General features: G+C 36.8%; 1 protein-coding gene across 2 annotated transcripts in view; it reads right to left on the minus strand.

Annotated features, from left to right (window-relative positions):
- Positions 1 to 658: 658 nt before the first annotated feature.
- Positions 659 to 17,059, minus strand: part of SHROOM1 (shroom family member 1) — a 38,324-nt gene continuing 21,923 nt past the window's right edge. Inside the window, exons 2-7 of one of the 2 annotated variants that reach the window (XM_039351104.1) lie at positions 11,658 to 14,400; positions 8,712 to 8,782; positions 5,458 to 6,024; positions 3,443 to 3,593; positions 1,991 to 2,263; positions 659 to 1,409 (exon numbers count right to left, since the gene is read on the minus strand). In XM_039351104.1, the coding sequence (XP_039207038.1) occupies positions 1,155 to 1,409; positions 1,991 to 2,263; positions 3,443 to 3,593; positions 5,458 to 6,024; positions 8,712 to 8,782; positions 11,658 to 14,249 (3,909 nt within the window). In that variant the 5' untranslated portion in view covers positions 14,250 to 14,400 and the 3' untranslated portion in view covers positions 659 to 1,154. Of the gene's footprint in view, positions 1,410 to 1,990; positions 2,264 to 3,442; positions 3,594 to 5,457; positions 6,025 to 8,711; positions 8,783 to 11,657; positions 14,534 to 17,059 lie in introns of those variants that run through there. The other variant, XM_039351114.1, reaches the window with a different exon arrangement.

Consider the following 17,059-nt stretch of genomic DNA (forward strand, 5'->3'; position numbering starts at 1 on the left):
GAGGCTGACTTTGAACAGTATTAGAGGAAGAGAGAAATTCTATATTAATGTCAGGACTACTAAGAGCAAGTTACACCCACCCCATTCAAGGGCTCCTGATGAGATGAGGGCAATATTATTATAAACCTCTATAATTTATTTATCCCATTCTTCCTGGATCATACTTTCAGTACCTTTGATGCTGTTAAATAGTACTGGATGAGTAAGTGATGACCCAAGTTCACATATTCCAATCCATAATTTGGTTTGAATTATGGACTGCTCTGTAAATTTAACTATAATTACAGTGACCATATTTTTTTGGAAAAAATAAAGGACAAACCTGAAGAAGGGGCAAATCTGAAAGAGGTTCATAAAAATTGTTTACATTGATAATTTTGCTTTACAAAGGAAAATTCAAGAGCAAAGCAGCAGGAATACATAAATTACATAAATCTAGTGAACAGTTTTCTGAAATGGACTGTCCTTTATAATAAAGTCATATGGTTATTGTAACTACAGTTACACTGAGGACATTATGTTAATGGTGGCTTACTCTATAAAGGATGATGAAGCCAGCATAATTTGAGAATCAGCCCTTACTTCTTCTACAGACCATGCTGCAATCTTAAAACACTGGCTACTTGACAGTAAAGAGTGTAAATTAGCATTTCCATAATCAATGTACATTTTTTTTATTGAAAGGGCCTTAAGAACAAAATGCATGATTTTAAAATAATACCTGGCAATAACTATAAATAAGAGAATGGAAGAGATACTGATGTTGATTGGGATAAAAACAGTTAAGGATGGACAACGATGAACATTCAATTTAGCATAAAATATATTTATGAAATTGTTATTATTATTATAACCAGTCTGAAAAAAACAGACTGCAGTCAATAAAGAATAAAGGATCACATTAATTCCTTATGAAAAGGCAATGCACATTGTATGAGTCATTTCAAGATCATTTTTTTTTAAAAAAGTGCTTTCTGCAGTGAAGACTTTGTCTTTTCCTTCTAAGAATATGCTGTATGCCTGAGCCAATTTAGCCTTTGTCAATGGGATCTCATGATGGCTTGCTTGAAATAATCAAAAGGTGCCATTGCTTGCATCTTAAATGATGCTTCTGTTAATAGATATTTAGGAAAGCAAGAGCAAATAATAGGGGTTTAAGGAGGAATACTCTTCTCTAGTCTCTCCAGTTGCTCTGTAAGAAATTTAATGTGTTCCTCAAGATCCTTTTGTTCAATCAATAAAGTTATCTTCTCCTGTATAAAGTGTTTGTAGTCCTGGATCTGATTCTCAGTCATGTATTTAGAAAGAATGCCAGACACCACCCTTTCTCTGCGATCCAAGTTCTCCTTCAAGTCCTTTGCATCTTCCCGCTGCCTGGATAAAAGTTGGTACCGCTCATTTAAGGATTCCTGAAGATAAACATGACCAAAACAAGGTTAATAGGTAAAATGTAATGTGACTATAACATAACCTAAGAATTACTGATTCCTTCTGAGATGTTACTGCAAATCCCTTCTATCTTATGATTAATGACACTATATGTAGCAGATAAATTTAACTAGAATCTCCTTTTCTTGCTTGACTGAATCCAAGCATGTGAGGGACCAAATTAGATGTTTCACCATACTGAAAAGCAGTTGTGGACAGCTGCCATTTAAAGTTTAAAAAATACGTTGTTCTTTCAGTTGTTTTTTTTTAGTTCAATTCCAGCTCTTTTTCTATTCATATTTTCTCTATTAAGGAGTTAAAAAATGGAAGAAGAGGTAATTTTAAAGGGAATAATGGCAAAAGAAGAAAGGATCTACTCATGTCCCATCATGTTTCATCTTCTACACCAACCCCGTGTAAAGTTTCTTTGGGTCAGGGGAGGGGCTTTCAACAATAGACAGAGACTTCACTTCAGTTCCCTGGGCAACTGGGGAAAAAGCACCAGGATGTATTTGAAAGATATAACAGTATAAAACTCTACAGTATCTTTCCTGGCACTCACTTTTTCCTCAGCATCTGTGTTTTCGTCCATTTTCCCCATAGCATTGTGAATCCGGGCAAGGCGGGTGGAGAGACACAGCAGCAAGTTTACAACTTTCTCTAAATCACCCATGAACATCAGGTAGCGCTCAAACTCATTGGGTTTACACAGATCTTGCACCAGAGATTCCAGCACCTTCCCATGAGCAGCATGTTCCACAGCTTCAGACTGGTTAAGTTCTCTCTCCTCCTGAAGAGTCTGCAGTTTTGACTGGATGCTCAAAATAATCTGCTTCTGCAAGGAGAAAAACAGCTGAGAATCGGTTTCAGGCTGTGTGAATAAGCTGTGGCCTAGACAAAAGATATCTCAATCCACATAAGGGAGCAGGATGTAAAAAGCGCCTCAGAAGGAACTATCCCTAGTGCAGGGGTCCCCAACCCCGGGCTGCGGCCCACAACTGTCTGCAGCATGTTCAAAACCAGGCAGTGGGAGAGCTCCACTCGGGTCAGCATTCCCTTCAGTGTGGCAGACCTACAAATAACATATGAGTCTATTCAGATGCAGCATAGATGTGAATCCAGTTTGCAAAGTGGCAATTTGAAGAGACTTTTTAGTTTATTTGAAGTGAGGCAGGCGTGCCTTAATTCATACTGTCCCCAGATCAAAACCCTCCTCAATATGTAATTCTGGAACTCAGCTTCATGGGCCACATGCCACATGCTTGAGAAGAATACTTCAAAGGGAGATAGGAGAGAAAGGAGGAAGGGAAAGGAGAATTGGATTCACAGATCCTTATGTGTTTCACAGATCACCTGCATAACCAACCTATCTATGCATCCCTTCCATCCTCTCACTCCAATTTAAATCCTAGATCAGTCTAGCTCATGAAACACTTTAATAAAATATGTCGGAAAAGAAGCTACTGGGTTCCTGATTCCCCCCCACCACCACCACCATTGACTAATATGACTGTCTTCCTTTGATGTCCTCAAAACAGAGTGATCTTTGTGACTAGTCACAAGAAGATTTTGGAGCCATTGGATCTCCAAGAAGTGCTAAATGAGGCAAGGAAATTGCAGGTAAATGAAATCAATACTTTGCTTTGCTTTCATTGATAATGACATAGGACAATGCCCCATTGTATTTTCAGGTTTTTCTCTAATTTTGTTTTTTTTTTCTGAAAAAATTGGTACAAGAAAAGTATTTTATAGTTTTGGGGAGGTGAAACATTGGCAATTTATTACAGTCTTATAAACGTGGATCTATAGTGTCCATAATTCCTGATTTGATGTTCTGGTAAAATGGCTTGCCATCTCATATAATTTTTTGTTTGTAAATGAACATATATATATTCAGCAGGATTTTTTTTTCAGCAACACAATATTCATTTACCACAAAATAATTCTATTGAATTCAGGAGAACTTTCCCGTGAATAGACATGTATAAGGCTGTTGTGCCATTCAACTACTTACTTTCTTACTTGTGATTCTGTCTGCATCAGGAAGACTTTCTTTATTTTCATTCAGGATTTGATTTATATGAAGTATGTCATCTTCTGCTCTGTATTCAAGCTCCTTTGCCGCTCCATGATATGGATCTGTTCCACACTCATTGCTTCTTTGGCTGCAAAAATTAAACACTCACAACATTATCATCCAACCATGTGACAAACCATTAGCCAGTAAATGGTTTAAATTATTCTAGACCACTTTTCTTCCAAGCACTTAAATTAATCCTTCAAAATATGTATCACCTCCACAATCCTACCTAATGTTTTTATGCATATCAGAGATAGACTGATATATGCTTGTTTAAATATTTCCCAGTGCAACATAGGTATGTTTTGACTACTAAGCCACTGAACAACACTAACATCCTTGCTTTCCTAATGTGGCGTATGGTTTTTAGTGGTCTAGTGTGGCTGCTATTGTGCTAGTGTGAGTCAGCAAAAAGGAAAAAGGGGGAGAAGAAATTTAGTTTTAGCCATGATGTGCAGGTGTAAAGTTAACCTGGATGATGAGCTAAACTGGCTGCTATCCAGGATAATTGTGGGGCAGATGTAGACAGTGGTCCGATTGCTTCAGCCTTGTAAACGGGTGTTGGGGACTAGAACCTTTCTAGGGGTCATGCTGCTGGTGTAACCTAAAATTTGAGAGAAAGAGTAGGGGAAAGAAGGAGGGGAGGAAAAGATGTGAATTACAAAGACTCTTGTAGAAGGGAGTGGCTGGAGACAACAATTGGAGAATACAGTTTGAAGTGATTGTGCAGAGCAGTTGTTGGTTCCCGAGTTAGAAGGTGAGAAGAAAAGTTAACATGCAATTTCCTGGTGGAAGGGAAGCAAAATCCCTGAGAGATGGCATCCTCACTCAAGACCCAAGAGGAGAATGAGGGAGATGGTTGGCTATGGATGGAGGATTGGAATCTTTGATGAAATCCTAGTCTTTGGGGAAGGACTGAAAACCTAAATATAAATATACCTCCCCTCCAGTTCCAAAAGAACCTAGTCACACTGTGACACCCAATTAGTAGATATTTCTAATAGGTGTTTATAGTGAAGAAAGTTCTGAAAGAATAATTTTCTTGCCATCTTGGGCTTGAAGCCAAGTACTATAAGGCTGCATTTTCAAAGTTGGAGGTAATATCACAGAAAAAGGTAGTATCAGCAGGAGAGAAAGAGAAGGAAAGAGGACATCCGATAAAGGAAGAAACAATAATTCTGTTGCCCACTGCACCATGTGGTTCACTAGATGACAATAGCAAGAGCATTTAGATTTATATACTACTTCGTAGTGCTTTACAGCCCTCTCTAAGCAGTTTACAAAGTCAGCATATTGCTCCCAACAACCTGGGAAAGATGAAAGGCTGAGTCAATCTTGAGCTGGTCAGGATCAAACTCCTGGCAGAGGGCAGAGTTAGATTGCAATATTGCATTCTAACCACTACACCACCACGCTTCTTGAATCCCACATGCCCGCTTTTTTAAAAAAAAATAAGTTGATTATATAAACACCAGACATTTCTGTCAAAAAAATTGGCAAAATTCTTTGTGGCATCATTGCAAAGTATCTGATCTGAGAGAAGAGTATTTATTCATCTACATAATATATTCTACTTTGACTGAATCTCAGACCTTCCATATACAAAGCATGTGTTCTACCACTGAACTATAGTCCTTCCTTCAGGATAGTGTCACATGTTTTAACAAATGCTGTATCTCTGATGTTCATGTAAAAACAAAAACAAAATTCCAGAAGAATCACAACAGCTTCAGTCAAATTTGTTAGCCAGAAAAGGTGCTACCAAACTCCTGATTTTTTGCGATATTGGATTAACATGGCTCTCCACCTACCGTGCCCATGATATTCATGCACCAATGTATTCTTTTCCAATTGCCAGACAATTCACAGAGTTATTAATATCCATTTTTCTGCACACATTTGTTTCTACGCTTACATTCAGTTTAAAGTTCCATGCTTTCTAAACTTACTCATTTGCTTGGGCAGATTGAATCCCCCCATTCCTTCTGTGAGTCCTCTGTATCATTGAAGTGTTCACAGGAAAAAGGCCTTCCATGAGATCATAAACAGTCTTTCTTGAAGGATGAGGGATGAGGATATCAACCAGAGATCTGTCTTCCGCAATAATCTCAGCTGCAAGATGGTCATACTTTTGGTCCTGTTGAGATTTTGACTGAGCTATGGATAAGGCTGTATCTTGCAATGAAAACTGAGGCTCATGTTCATTTTGCAGAATGTTTAAATTTGCAAATTGTTGACTCAAATGTTGAGGTCCTTCATTGTCTAACAGAGCTGTGCAATTGTCTGTTTTCTTTTCTGATTCATCTGATGTATCTTCTTTCTCTGTATCCTGCCACTGGGTTCCCCTAGGATCACTGACCACTTCAGAGTTTTTACTTATTTCTTGCTTCAGCTGAGAATTCTTACTGGTTTCTTTGGAGAAGAAAGACAATTCAACTTCTTGACCATGTGAACTCTCTAAGGATTTCTTATCGTCTTCACTGTCTCCAGAATCTTCTTTCTCAATCACAGAGAAGCTAGAACAAAAAAGTAGGTACAGAATTATACAATTCTACACACTCTTCTTTTGTTAAATGATACTTCTTGTGAGCCAGTGCAAGGGCTGAGTTTATTTGTGACAGTAAGCCACAATATACTTTGTTTAATTTTGGTTTAGGATATTGTATAAATCCAAATATTGTGGTTATATTCCAGGCCCTCTTTAGAGCTCATTTTTTACAAACTTTAAAAAAGGTTTTAGAGCTGCACTCTACCACAATCCGTATATATACCAAGTAGTATATACATTTTATGCTAAAATAATAACTAAAAAATAGAATAGTTTTTCCCAGATGTATTAATTTGGAAACAGTGTCGAATATTTCTTTGGACAGTCTTGTTTTCTGTTTTCCATCCACCCAAACTGTAATGTCATAAAGTTTTGAAGGATGCAAAAATTCTGTATAATAGCACTACTGGAACATCACAGGAAGTGCCATAAATGCTTCACATGTCTCAATCACGTCCTGTCGGGATTAATATTTTTTTCTCAAAACAAACAAACAACAAACCAGAAGTTAATTATAAAACTTCATCTAAAGATGTAGTTGTATGAATTAATTTAGTAGTACTGTTTTACACCAATTATCTGAGCATATTGCCTGCATATGAGGTATTTGATGGGACCTGTGTATCTCAAAGGCCTTGTTATTATTTACTGACATTTGCACAGCCTAGGTAGGCTTCAGAGTTGCTTCAAAGTTGAGACCGAACTCTTTTCTTATCAAAACACTATTTTGTAAACAAGTTTACATGTGTAATTCCTTTATTATTTTCAAAATTATATTAAAAAACTGCTGAAATGCTGAAGTCAGAAGACCTTATCCAATAAAAGTATTTTTTAGTTCCCATTCATTATTTAAACATATTTCTTGATTTAGGTGACTTGTCTTTATAAATAAGTATGGGGATTGGGGGAGGGGTTGTGGCAAAAAGGAACTTGATGTTTGATTTGTGCACGGTTTAGCATAATAGCTATGCTCCACTTTTTGATTTGGGTTAAGTTGGAAACTTCATCAGCCATTTACCTCTGATGACTTATAGCATCTTTGTCAAGGTCATTAATGCAGGGTATGAGCAAGGAAGCAAAAAGCCTCCAGATTGCAATAATTAGGCTAAAGTACAGAATGTGGGAAAACTGTGATAGGAATTTATAATTGAGTTCATTCTGAAAAAAAGTGTCTTTGATAGTTTTAAATCTTTTCTTTTCCGGCTTTTTGTAACCTAGACTGAGTTGCTATTTATAAGTCACTAATGAACTCTGCCACCTGTTGATTGTTCATGTCTATAATTCCCCCGGCTTTCTCTCACAGTCTTCATAATCTCACCCAGGCATTGCTGAATTTCTGCCATTTTGGCATAACAATGATTGGATTACTCTAGAAAATTCTATGAATCACTGTTGGGAAAATGACTCTACACTAATCAGCTTTTACTGGATAGTTATACCATATTACATTATAATGTGATTGCTTAATATGTATGTTACCACATGTTTAATATATTTTGTAGTTAATTGCCCTGAGCATTTTCTATGAAATGGCAAGTTATAAATTTAACAAATTTTTCAAGGCATTTTCTGCTATTGGCTCAAACATGTCCTTTTTGAAATACACAGTTTAAGCACATGGGAAGTCAGCCCCCCAGAGAAGGAAATATTAAAAGGGCAGAAAAATATATTTCCTCAAAGGAGAGGCAGAAAAGCATGCCTAATTTTTTTAATAGCCCCAAGTCTCCCTCCCCCAAGCAGAAACCAGCTCTGTAGAAATGCAGATGTAAATAATCCAGGAAGGTTGGAGGCCCCCAGCTAGAACCTTAGGAAGACAAAGACACCTAAAATCTACATACCTCACCCAAACTCTAAGACAGGACATAATAGGATTAACCCACAGATGCCAAAGGGCACACCCAAACTCAGGTCAGAATATATGATACAGGAAATACAAAGCCTCAAACAGGAACAGGAAACAACTCCAAACAAAAGCCCCAGCGGGTATAAAAACCCACTTCCTACATGTGCTCTTTTCCTTTTCTTCCAGAGCCATATTTCTGTCTGACTCTCCTCTTCAATAAACTGCAACCTTCTTTCTAAAGCAGTCGCCATGTTGTTTATTCCCAGCTTGGACTGAATCATGATGAAGACTTTTCCTTCAACAAGCATAAGTCTGGGAAAACACTGGTTCCTTCGATTGCTTATGGTGAAAGAGAGAGGGAAGCCATACAAGGGAGATAACAAGTTTTCTGTGTGGAGCAAACCACTTTTTGATAATACCACTGGAGAAAAAAAATGGAAATGTAAGAAAAGGAGAAAAATAAAAGAAGAAACTAAAAATTAAACAACTGCAGGAAGGGAAATTACAATGGCTTTTTAAAGAGTATTAGAAGATGGCAGAGGAAAACTTCTTTTGGAAGAGAATGCAGGAAATGATGTTCAGAGAACTACAGAAACATATGAAATTAAAGTACATTAATGAAAAGTATGAAAAAGAATCTTTGGTGGAGTGATAAAGTGAAAGAAGATTAGGGTAGGGGAAAATGCATATGAAAATGCAAGAAATTTCTTATACCCTGCATGCAAAGCACATGTAAGGGGACGACGTTCATCTCTGCGCATGAAAATTCTAATGAAGTCAAGTGGCCAGATTTATTATATGGTCCCATTTACCTGTAATGTGCAGGGTAATATTCATGATGCTGAGATGACAAAGTTGAAAAATCTGTAGATCTATAGTAATCCTAAAAAAATAAAATAAAAATTCTGTGAGAAAATTTCCTCATTACAAAGCATCCCATGTTGTTGTTGTTCTTAAAACTTTTAATATAAACATATTGATATAAAATAACATGTTAGCAACAGGAAGTGAGAATGTTTGGGGTCAAAATATTGTACATAGTGACTCTGGTTAAAGAATGTAGATTGCTAAGAATCCAAATAGACATGTTTTCAGTTCAAAGGTAGAAAACAAAGACTTTGATACTTACCAGACCTACCGGAATGGCCAATAAGAGAACAGCAGGTCAGCTTGATTACCAAGATAGGCTTAACTATGGGTGTGTTTTGCCCTGCATGGTATTTTGATACTCTGCAAAGCATTTCACCCCTCTTTATGATTCAAACTGACCACTGGTAGAACACTCACCCAAGGAATGCCAACCCCAGAGAGAATCCAAAGATTGTTTTATAATTTTTAAATTAAAAAAAATAATTTAATTTAATTTAGGTTACACTGAGTCACTGGTCTCTTTCACCTAAATGGGCCAAGTGCAAGACTTCAAAGATTAGACATCATATATGAAATGTTGACCAAAGTTTGAGCATGAGAATATTTATAGCTCAGGGATGAAATGAAGGATCCTTGACGCTCTCTAACATTGGTGGTTTTCTTGCAGACCTTTCTTTACCAAATTAGATGACATCACCAGTATTGGTGATTAACTGAAATACTAAGAAAAAGTATTTTTAGAACTAATAAAAATGCAAGACAACAAGGGGAAAGGCTGGCTGACTTCTACTGAAGTCATCCCTCCAAAGGGATCAGAAATGGCTCTACTCTCACACAATAAATACAGTGCTTCACACTCCCTGAGCTTGCTAGTGAAACCACTGACTTATTGCCTAAATAGTGATCATATGGCATCATGTGACTTCACTACGGGTAGTCCTCAACTTACAATCATTCGATAAGTGACTGTTCAAAGTTGCAATGGCACTGAAAAAAGTGACCTCTTTTCTCTCTAGTCTTTTAAAACAAGTAGCTCAAGGGTTATCATCTGAAAAGATGTAAGGTTCTCTCATTTGCCTGTAATATGAGAACTATCCCTCTCCTTAAATTCCATTTAAATATATAAAGTAGCCTTCTCCATCCATGCCCTACATATTAATTGGATCACAAGTTCCACCACTGTCATCCAGTATGGATATATCTAGAGGAAATTGAGAAGGTATACAGTATTGTAGACTTGACCTCTAAGCCATGATTCAAAAAACCTAAAAAACCAAGTACAATGATCTGTTACACTTTTTTCTGTTTGTTTTTTAAATTGCTATATGAATGCTATGTTTTCTTTTAAAAATGATTAGGGAAAGTTTCTTATCAGAGAAATAGGTAATTGAAATCTCTTGAATTGAGAAAATAGGTAAATTGGTACCAAGAAGTGTATATTTCTTATCTAGTGTAGAGAAATAAATATGGAACATGACAGAAAATTTTAAAAGGTAATTTAAAAGTATTATCAAAGACAGAGAGAATTTTTTTTTTTTTAGCCCAAAATCAAGTTGGGAACATAAAGCAGATTATATGCAAACAATATCATATCTTTGATAGACAGAAATCAGTTGAGCTTCATTATCTCTTTCATGGCACATTACATGATATTTGATCGCCTTTAAACTTAAGACAAAACTTCTTACTCAAAAACCACTAGCATACAGAAAACAGTAAACTCTGAAAATAGTTTGTCACCAATACATTTCACATACAAATCATTTTACATGAAATAGATGTGATTTCCAGAAAAAAAATATGATTGGGTTTTGAAAATAATATTGTCCTGCCTCATTCAGGCTGTTCCCTTGTATAAGACAGAATTGAAAAGAAATTGGAAGCTAAGGGCGTCACTTAAATTATTTCTGCTCACCCCATCAGGACCTCTAGAGTAGGATGGTGCAGCTCCCTTCTATGTCATTCTGTGAGACTCTCTTTGTCATAGTGCCTGTTCCATTGAATAGCATCAACTAGGTCTGGATGGCCCTGACCTCTTGGCCTTTTATAAGGCACTAAAAACCTGGATGTTTCCATAGGCATTTGGACCAGAATGAGTTAAACGAGCACCAATAGTGGCTTTGTCTGTTCTGGTGATTCATCAGCTGAAATGCAATTATTTTTAGATTCTAATTTATGTTATTTCATTATGACTAATCTGGTATTCTGGATAAATATTTTTGCATATATTTTTGTGTATTATGATGCTTCTTTCTTTTTTTCTTTTTTCACTTTAATCCTCTGTGCTATGAAAAGTTATTGCTGTAAGACTACATATATTGTTTAAATAATAAATAGAACGTAAGAAACCAGAATTTTACATGACACAGGAGATCTTAGCCAAAACAATTCTACATCTAAGATAAAAAAGAAGATATTACTTAGTCTTGCAAAATTCAGCTTTTTAAAAAATTAAAAAACCCTATCATGACACATCTTCCAGTAATCTATTAACTATTTTATGATATTAAAGTGCTGGGAAAGGAAGAATAAAAATATTATAGCAAGTTACTGTTTAGGTCACAGTGATCTCAATGAAAGAGAAAGTTGTCCAGATATTTTCTCTTTCTTTCTGTTTAATTATTAATATCCAGACATACTGAAGTTCAATTGACATTACAGTACGTGAGATAATTTTTCAATTTTTCAGATTATGAAATTCATTCTTCAAGATCATGCTGGAAATAAATGTGACAATAAAGCTATAGGTTATACCTTCCTCCCTCATTTTTTTTTCTTTCAGTAATCTCTTCAATAAATTGCCTTTACACAGATAAAATTCAGACTCACATGTATTATAGTATACGAAAGGAAAAAAGTACATCATGTATTAATAGCTTCATAACTACCTGAACAGGAGAAGGAACTGATTGGGATCTTTCTCGAACTCTGCTGGAAACAGAATCTGAGTGAAGAAAACTTTGAGCAGGTGCATATTTACTTTTATAGCTTTCTTCACTGATAGCAGGCTGTGCTTTTGAATTCAGCAGTTCAGGCTCCAGTGATCTGACAATACATCTATCAGCTGTGGTGGCTGTAGAGGTTAAAGCAGGGAAGACAGAAGGTGGTTCATGGATTCTCCCAGAAGCAAGGAATGGAAAGAATGTATTCTGTGATTTTTTAACGGTACCAGGATTGGAAATGTTGTCTTCTGGAAGCCTTTTTGAATTCAAAATTCTGAGTTGTGAAGTCTGCTGTGACCAGTTCTTTGCCATGGCAGGCTGTTGCCCAATCTTTCGTTCCATGTACTCTAGAAGTGCATTGTGCTGCAATTGCTTCAGTTCAGCTCTTGAAATGGCCCTGCTTTGATTTTCCAGAGCTTTACTTCTGATTATCCTTATTCCCTGTCCGGTAATCTCATCAGACCGGGATCTTACCTTTTTCTGTCCCCATGATATATTTTGATCTCTCTGGTCGTCCAATTGGTTGAGCTTATCAGGTTCAGAATAAGACATCTTCTTTTGTTCTTTAGTTGCCCTTTTTCTTCCTCCAATTCGAACAGTCTGTTGCTTTTTGGATTCCCATTCTGGATAAGTATTTTCCTCTGGCTTGGATGGAGGAATTGATTTGGAATCCTCATTTGTACTAGATAGTGACAATGACCTTAGATGTTGAATAGATGGCCTTGGAGAGGGCTGCTCTTTCAGCCGAACAGGCAAACTCATCTGTAAATCCCTCCTCTTAAAAGATGTTTCTTTTAGGACTTTCTGTTGGGCAACTTTAAGTTTTTCGCGGTAGTCATTGTTGAACTTTTCATCCAAGAAACCTTCATTCGTGTTGGTAATATCATCCGCATGGCTGTCACCGTCTTTTAGCATTATTATTGGTTCAGCCAAGCCTGAATGAATATTGTTCCTTGGAGATTTCACCAAAACATCTTCATGTTCTTCTTGATCCTGATTTTTATCACTCATAAAGCTGGAATTTCTCCCACCAGATAGATAATAAAGCAAAGGAGTTGTCTTTCTGTTTATCTTGATATTGGTAGACTCATTCTGGGCTTGACTTTCAGCCTTTGAAAATGGCAGTCTGGGAAAACCGAAAGGCTTGAGCATTTCCCCCTGTGTGAGATTGGCTAAAAGGCTGGAGCTGCTGGTTGTATTCTGCTCTGTTTTTCCAGGGCCGCTGAATAATTGAGAAGCAGCTTCCTCTGCGTCATGGTTGAAATAAGAGCCTGAAGGTGATGTCTTATAAATCTTACCGTAAGATGTTTCGGTAGTAGCCGAAGCTTGAGATGGCAGTTTCTGGATTTTTAAAGCTTGCTGCCAAATACTTCTGTTGTTTCCTTCTTCAAAACAGAAAGTGCAGTCCTTATCTTCAGAGGTAGTAATTATTCTTGGTGTAACTTTATTAGGAACAGAGCTGTCAGCGCATTTGAAACTTTTACTGCTCTTGTATGTACTGTGATTGAAACCTGAATAATCATCAACTCTGAACAGGTCCAGAAGCCCGTAAGGCTGCCTCTCCCGTTTCCTGGATATTGAAGCCCTGCTTGTCAAATCTGCTTCGCCAAAGGGTGGCTTGTGTACACTGCTGGCATAATACTGTTTGTTCTCCAGTGGATCATTAACAGGTTTGTGGTTGGTCTGCAGTGAAAGAGAAGGCTTAGCCCTCGCTGCCTCTGGAATGTTATGAGCATGAATTGCATTCCGAGCAGTCAAAATCTCTTGGCTCTTCTTGGCTAATGAATCAGATTTTGACTTTTCTTGAAGAATAGAATGCATGGTGGAAGAGGTAGTGCTATTCTTTGTGGTATTCAGGTTAGTGTGGTACCAAATGACACCCTTTTCTGTGGCCGGACTTTCATTACAGCAATTGGGTAGGGTGTGCAAAAGAAGCCCTTGGTTGCCCTCTTCCGTGTAAGTTTCTCCTTGAACATTACTGCTAAAGCAAATTCCAGCATGAGTTTCATCCACATTTTTATTAGTTTTATAGTTATCTACTTGAGCTGTTGGGGATGGTGAATGAGAAAGCAGAGGTGAGGGCCTGGCCAATGGTGATGAGGTTTGGTATAACATCTCAAGGTTTGGCTTGATTCCATATGATTTGGTATGGGCAGGACTGTCCAATCTATGGTAATTGCATTTTCTCACTGTCTTGTTTTCATACATCTGTCCATGCTCAAAATGTCCTGCACTGGGATTATAAATACTTCCTAGGTTTCCTGAGCCCATATCTGGCACTTGCTTCAGAAGAAGCAAATCATGTTCACCGAAGCCTAAGGATGCAGGGACGTCTGGAAGATTTGAGCTCCCTGAGAAAGAACTGTATGCAGAATCTGTTTTTCCAGAAATGTGCATACATTGGCCTATGCCAGGAAGAGGGTTCTCTGGTGAAAAAATGTGAACATTGTTAGGTGAGACCAATGGTGACAAGAGCTCGGCTGTTTCTTTGACATGTCCAGGGTGCCATTTTGATACTTCATTATCAGAGGAAGACATGCTGTACTATGAATCAGGCTAGTCTTCCAGAAAATAAGGAATCTGAAGAGATTTCTGGTCTTATTGCCAGGAAAGCAACATATTGGAACATATTTCTTTGGAGAAAGTTTCACCCGTCAGCTTCACCTTTCATGAGAAGAGGAGATGGATGCTAGAAAAGAAAAAATAGAGAATTAAAACACATCTGTTTGTTTGTTTTTCTAGCTAATCATTGGGATGGTAAACCCAGCAAAACATTTATCAACACAGATGTTTTAAACATCCAGTACCACATCTTGTAAAGAAAATAATCTATTTCTAGTAATATAATTCAAAAAATTACTCTTATGGTTGAATATATCTGTGAAACTCTGGTGCATAATTATTAATATATCACACTCATACTTCGTGAAATAATTGTGGGATTGTTTTCTGGTGTATTATATAGATACATCTGTTGCTGGAATTTCAGTCTTGTAATTAATATTATAGTTTTTATAATAATATATTACATATATTTTATCACATATGTTGCAGTTTTTAACCAATAAAGCACACAAATATCTGATACCAAATATTAGGAGTAACAGCACTGAAGCTGTAACTATGAATCCTATTGTCACATGAACTATATTTATATGTGCATTAATGTTAGAAGAGGAGATCATATTAACTTTTCTCATCTGTTACATGAATATATTTATTTTAAAAATTATCTGTCCAGCGATCAATGACTGGCTGATTATTCCAAAGATGCATTTTTTCCACAAGGCAACTGGATTTTCTTGTTTTTCTTTGAAAGTCCAGTTGCCTTGTGAAAAAAAAAAGCATCTTTGGGATAACTATGACCTGGATGGCTGAGAACCTCCACAGACACTGACTGATGGTGACACAGCAAAAACTATTATATATATTCACCCCTCCTCCACTTGTATTTTCATCCAGAAACATTTGATTGGTTAGCCTTAAAAAAAATTCAAATTATTTTCAGGGAAAGATTTTTATCTGCTTTTTTCCATCTCTGTGTAAAATCTGAACAGATTTTGTTTCTGCCATTTATTCGTTTGCCCATAATACAATTCCTCCCTGAAACCCTGAAAAAAAACAAGGCTGGGTTGTTTTCACAGACTTCTGTTTGAGTGATAAGTTTCTAATTTCCTGGTTCCTCATTCTGGAATTTGACTCTTGTTCAGACTTTGGTCACTTAGAAACTGCCAAGCCCTTGTGCAATTTTCTTTTTCCTCCTCTTCTCTCAGCAGGATCTTCTCTCATTTTTTTTTCCATTTGGTTGTCCTGGTGCCAAGTAGCCCTGACTGTCAAATCTGGAGATATTTGAGGCTGAACCTGCAAACGAAGGATCCCATTTGACCTCCAGCTCTGAAGACACCATAACAAACATTCTTTTCTAGATTACAACTTAAGTGGCAGGATCGTCCTTTCAGTTTTCCAGATAATATAGGAATTTGAAGGTATTTTAAATTTAGCTAATGATCTTTATTATTACATAACAGTAAAAAGGAAAAGAGTTTATATATGAAAATATCTTGGAACGTTACCACCATAATTCACGTGTACCAGCAGGAAATTTTTAAAGGCATTATAATAAATAATAATAATAAAGTTGGAAGGGACCTTGGAGGTCATCTGGTCCAACCCCCTGCTCAGGCAGGAAACCCTATACCATTTCAGAAAAATGGCGGTCCAGTCTCTTCTTAAAAATTTCCAGTGTTGGAGCAATCACCACCTCTGGAGACAGGTTGTTTCACTGGTTAATTGTTCTAACTGTCAGGAAGTTTCTCCTTAGTTCTAGGTTGCTTCTCTCCTTGATCAGTTTTCATCCGTTGCTTCTTGTCCTGTCTTCAGACACTTTGGAGAACAGCTTAACTCCCTCTTCTTTGTGGCAACCCCTGAAATATTGGAATACAACCCCTGAGATATTGGAATATCATTAAAATGATATTAGCCCAGAAAAGTGAACTCAGGATCTTTAATTTTTAGACAAAAAAGTAGTATATAAACCAAACCTTGTATCAAAAAAACAAACAAACAATAACCAGCACAACTGGAAGGATATGACCAAAGAATCTTTGAAGCTTTTTCTGAAATAAACCATGCAACTAACAGCAGAACTTGCTAAATGTAGGAACAAAAAAAAAAGATTAGGAAAAAAAGAATTATATTATAGCTGTATTTCAAATACTTCAGATTCTTGTCAGCAGTGCTGGGACATTCAAATTCAATCCTCATCACATGCTTTGAACTATTTTAAATGATATTAAAGCCAGCATAGCTGAAACTACTTAGCAGGTTCCCTGAAATAGCCTTTTACCTCAGAGAAGAATAATGGTATGTTTATCCTAGTCTGATCCAAGGTTATTTTCTAGAGTGGCAGTTAGGATTCTGTTTAATCCTTGAAGGAATCCTGGCAGCAAATGGCTAAGGTCTCTTTGCTGCCAAAATAAGAAGTATGTTTTAAAAGAATGCAAAGAAACCACCTAAGCACCACAGCCCTGATTATCATGCCACATAAGTTGGTAAGGCTCCCGAGAATTACACTGGTTTTGTGACCTTATTGACAAGAAAGACTTTCCACATTAGAATTCACTGCCAACATGTAGCTAGTACAATACTGGAAAGATAGTATTTCTACAAATCTAAATCAGGCTACACAGTAGAAAGCAAGATTTTATCTAATTTTTCATGCTCATATTGACATTCTTAAGCTCCACAATCAGTTAGGATAGTAATGAACTTTTATTTCCCTGTCTTATGTTTGAGTTTAGACCCCAGGAGAAACTTAGCGCAGGCTGAATAAATAGTTTCTAATCCAG

Source organism: Crotalus tigris, unplaced genomic scaffold (assembly GCF_016545835.1).
Source record: "Crotalus tigris isolate CLP2741 ecotype Arizona unplaced genomic scaffold, ASM1654583v1 scf7180000017568.12009008, whole genome shotgun sequence".
NCBI classification, from domain to species: Eukaryota; Metazoa; Chordata; class Lepidosauria; order Squamata; family Viperidae; genus Crotalus; species Crotalus tigris.